The sequence below is a fragment of the Myotis brandtii genome, unplaced genomic scaffold (assembly GCF_000412655.1).
Source record: "Myotis brandtii unplaced genomic scaffold, ASM41265v1 scaffold1077, whole genome shotgun sequence".
NCBI classification, from domain to species: Eukaryota; Metazoa; Chordata; class Mammalia; order Chiroptera; family Vespertilionidae; genus Myotis; species Myotis brandtii.
This window is the reverse complement of record NW_005353666.1, coordinates 1,017,507-1,019,303: the sequence shown is the minus strand read 5'-3', so window position 1 is coordinate 1,019,303 and position 1,797 is coordinate 1,017,507. Positions and strand designations below refer to the sequence as shown.

General features: G+C 59.8%; 1 protein-coding gene across 1 annotated transcript in view; it reads left to right on the top strand.

Annotated features, from left to right (window-relative positions):
- Window positions 1–1,797, top strand: part of LOC106726663 — a 59,278-nt gene that overhangs the window by 27,601 nt on the left and 29,880 nt on the right. The window contains exons 6-7 of the mRNA XM_014542384.1: window positions 405–525; window positions 1,213–1,298. Coding sequence (XP_014397870.1) covers window positions 405–525; window positions 1,213–1,298 — 207 coding nt within the window. The remainder of the gene's footprint in view (window positions 1–404; window positions 526–1,212; window positions 1,299–1,797) is intronic.

The window sequence follows — 1,797 nt, the reverse complement described above, 5'->3', positions numbered from 1 at the left end:
AGAGGAAGGGAGCGTGAGAGAGGGATAGAAACATCAATGATGAGAGAGGATCAGGGATCGGCTGCCTCCTGCACGCTCTCCACGGGGGATCAAGCCCGAAAACCAGGCATCAGACTGTGACCTCCTGGTTCATAGGTCAACGCTCGGCCACTGGCATTGCACACCTTTAAGCCCAGTTTTCAGGGCTCCATGTTGCTGCGATGGGCCATCTCCTCTCCACGAGCAGTCATAACTTTCCCGAGTCCCACAGCCGCTGGGCTGTCAAACGGGCAGAGGGGTCCCCGCGTCCTGTGTTCCGGGCGCAGAACCAGCGCTTCGTAGTGGAGCTCCTGCAGGCCCAGCCGGGGCCGGGCTGGCGTTTCTGGTGACAGATGGCTCCTAACGAGGCCCATGCTTGTTTCCAGCCGATCGGTGTAACGGTGGAGAGAATCGAGTCAGGGAAGATGGTGTCCTACGAGGGTGGACGCAAGGCCGTGTCCATCCGCCCGCGCGGAGGGGAAGCCGGCTCCGCGGGAGGCCGCCAAGGTACCGTTAGAAAACGGCGCTCATCGACGCGGTTACATGCAGAACTTGGTGTAGGGGAAATCCCACTTCGGTCAAACACGGATCCTTCATTCATTACGCAAAGCAAGTTTAATGTTTGGGAATAATTACACTCCCATGCATTGAGCTGAGAAGATGAACTAGCTGAACTGATCTCCGTGGGCTTGGCCACGCTCTGTGTGTTTCTGCATTTTTAAACCGTGACATTCCGTGCAGCGCCCAGCGCAGTGCTGTGAGCCAGGTCCTGGGCGCCTTGAAAGCATTTAAGGCCCGGCCGGCGCTGCCCTGTGAACGTTGAGCATCATAGGGGCTGAGCGTCGACCTATGACCCAGGAGGTCAGGGTTCGATTCCCGGTCAGGTCACGTGCCAGGTTGTGGGCTCGATCCCCAGTGGGGGGCGTACAAGAGGCAGCCGGTCCGTGATTCTCTCTCATCATTTATGTTTCTATCTCTCTCTCCCTCTCCCTTCCTCGCTGAAATCAATAAAAATATATTTAAAAAACGTTAATCATTGAAAAGACAGGATTAGATTTGCATTAGAAAATAGATTCATTTAAGAAAGAAGAAGATGCTGGGGATGTGGGTGACCTGCTTGCTCCGCCTCCTCCCCGTGTTTCGTGCGACCTCCTGAGACAACGGCTACATTCTCTCCGCAGAATCTTCCCGTAGAACCAGCGTCTTCCCCAGGCACAGCCCGGCCCACGGGCACCAGGACAGAGAAGGAGGGAGGAGCCGCCTGGCGCCCTGCCGGCCAGGTGGGTAGGCGGCCCCAGACACGCCCTCCTGAGCTCCCCGCCTGCCACCCGGGCCAGGCGCCCAGTGTCTGCCCGGCATCCCTAGTGCGAGGCCAGCAGGTGTTTCCAGAACCCGGAGCCGCAGGCTTCCCGCCGCCTCGGCCCTGACGCTCAGCTTCGCGGGAGAGCGCCCTCTGAAGCAGGACACGCCCGGTGGTGGGGCCCGGGATGGGCCAGGGGGAGGGACACGCGGCCGCCAGGGGTGTAAGGTCTCAGGAGAGTCTGCTGGCGTGGGACCAGGACACCAGCTCCCTGGGCTGCCTAACGGTCCCCTCCCTGGAGCCCGAGGGCGGGCGGAAGCCCTCCTCACTCCTGCCGGTCCAGCTCCCCGCGGCCTAAAGGAGGCGCATTCATGCTCTTGGAGATGGATGTTTAGTGAATGGACCTCGGGGAGCGCTGCCCCGGGAGCAGCTGGAATCCGGCTAAACGAGTCCTTTTTCTTTGGTGTAGTCGTTATCGA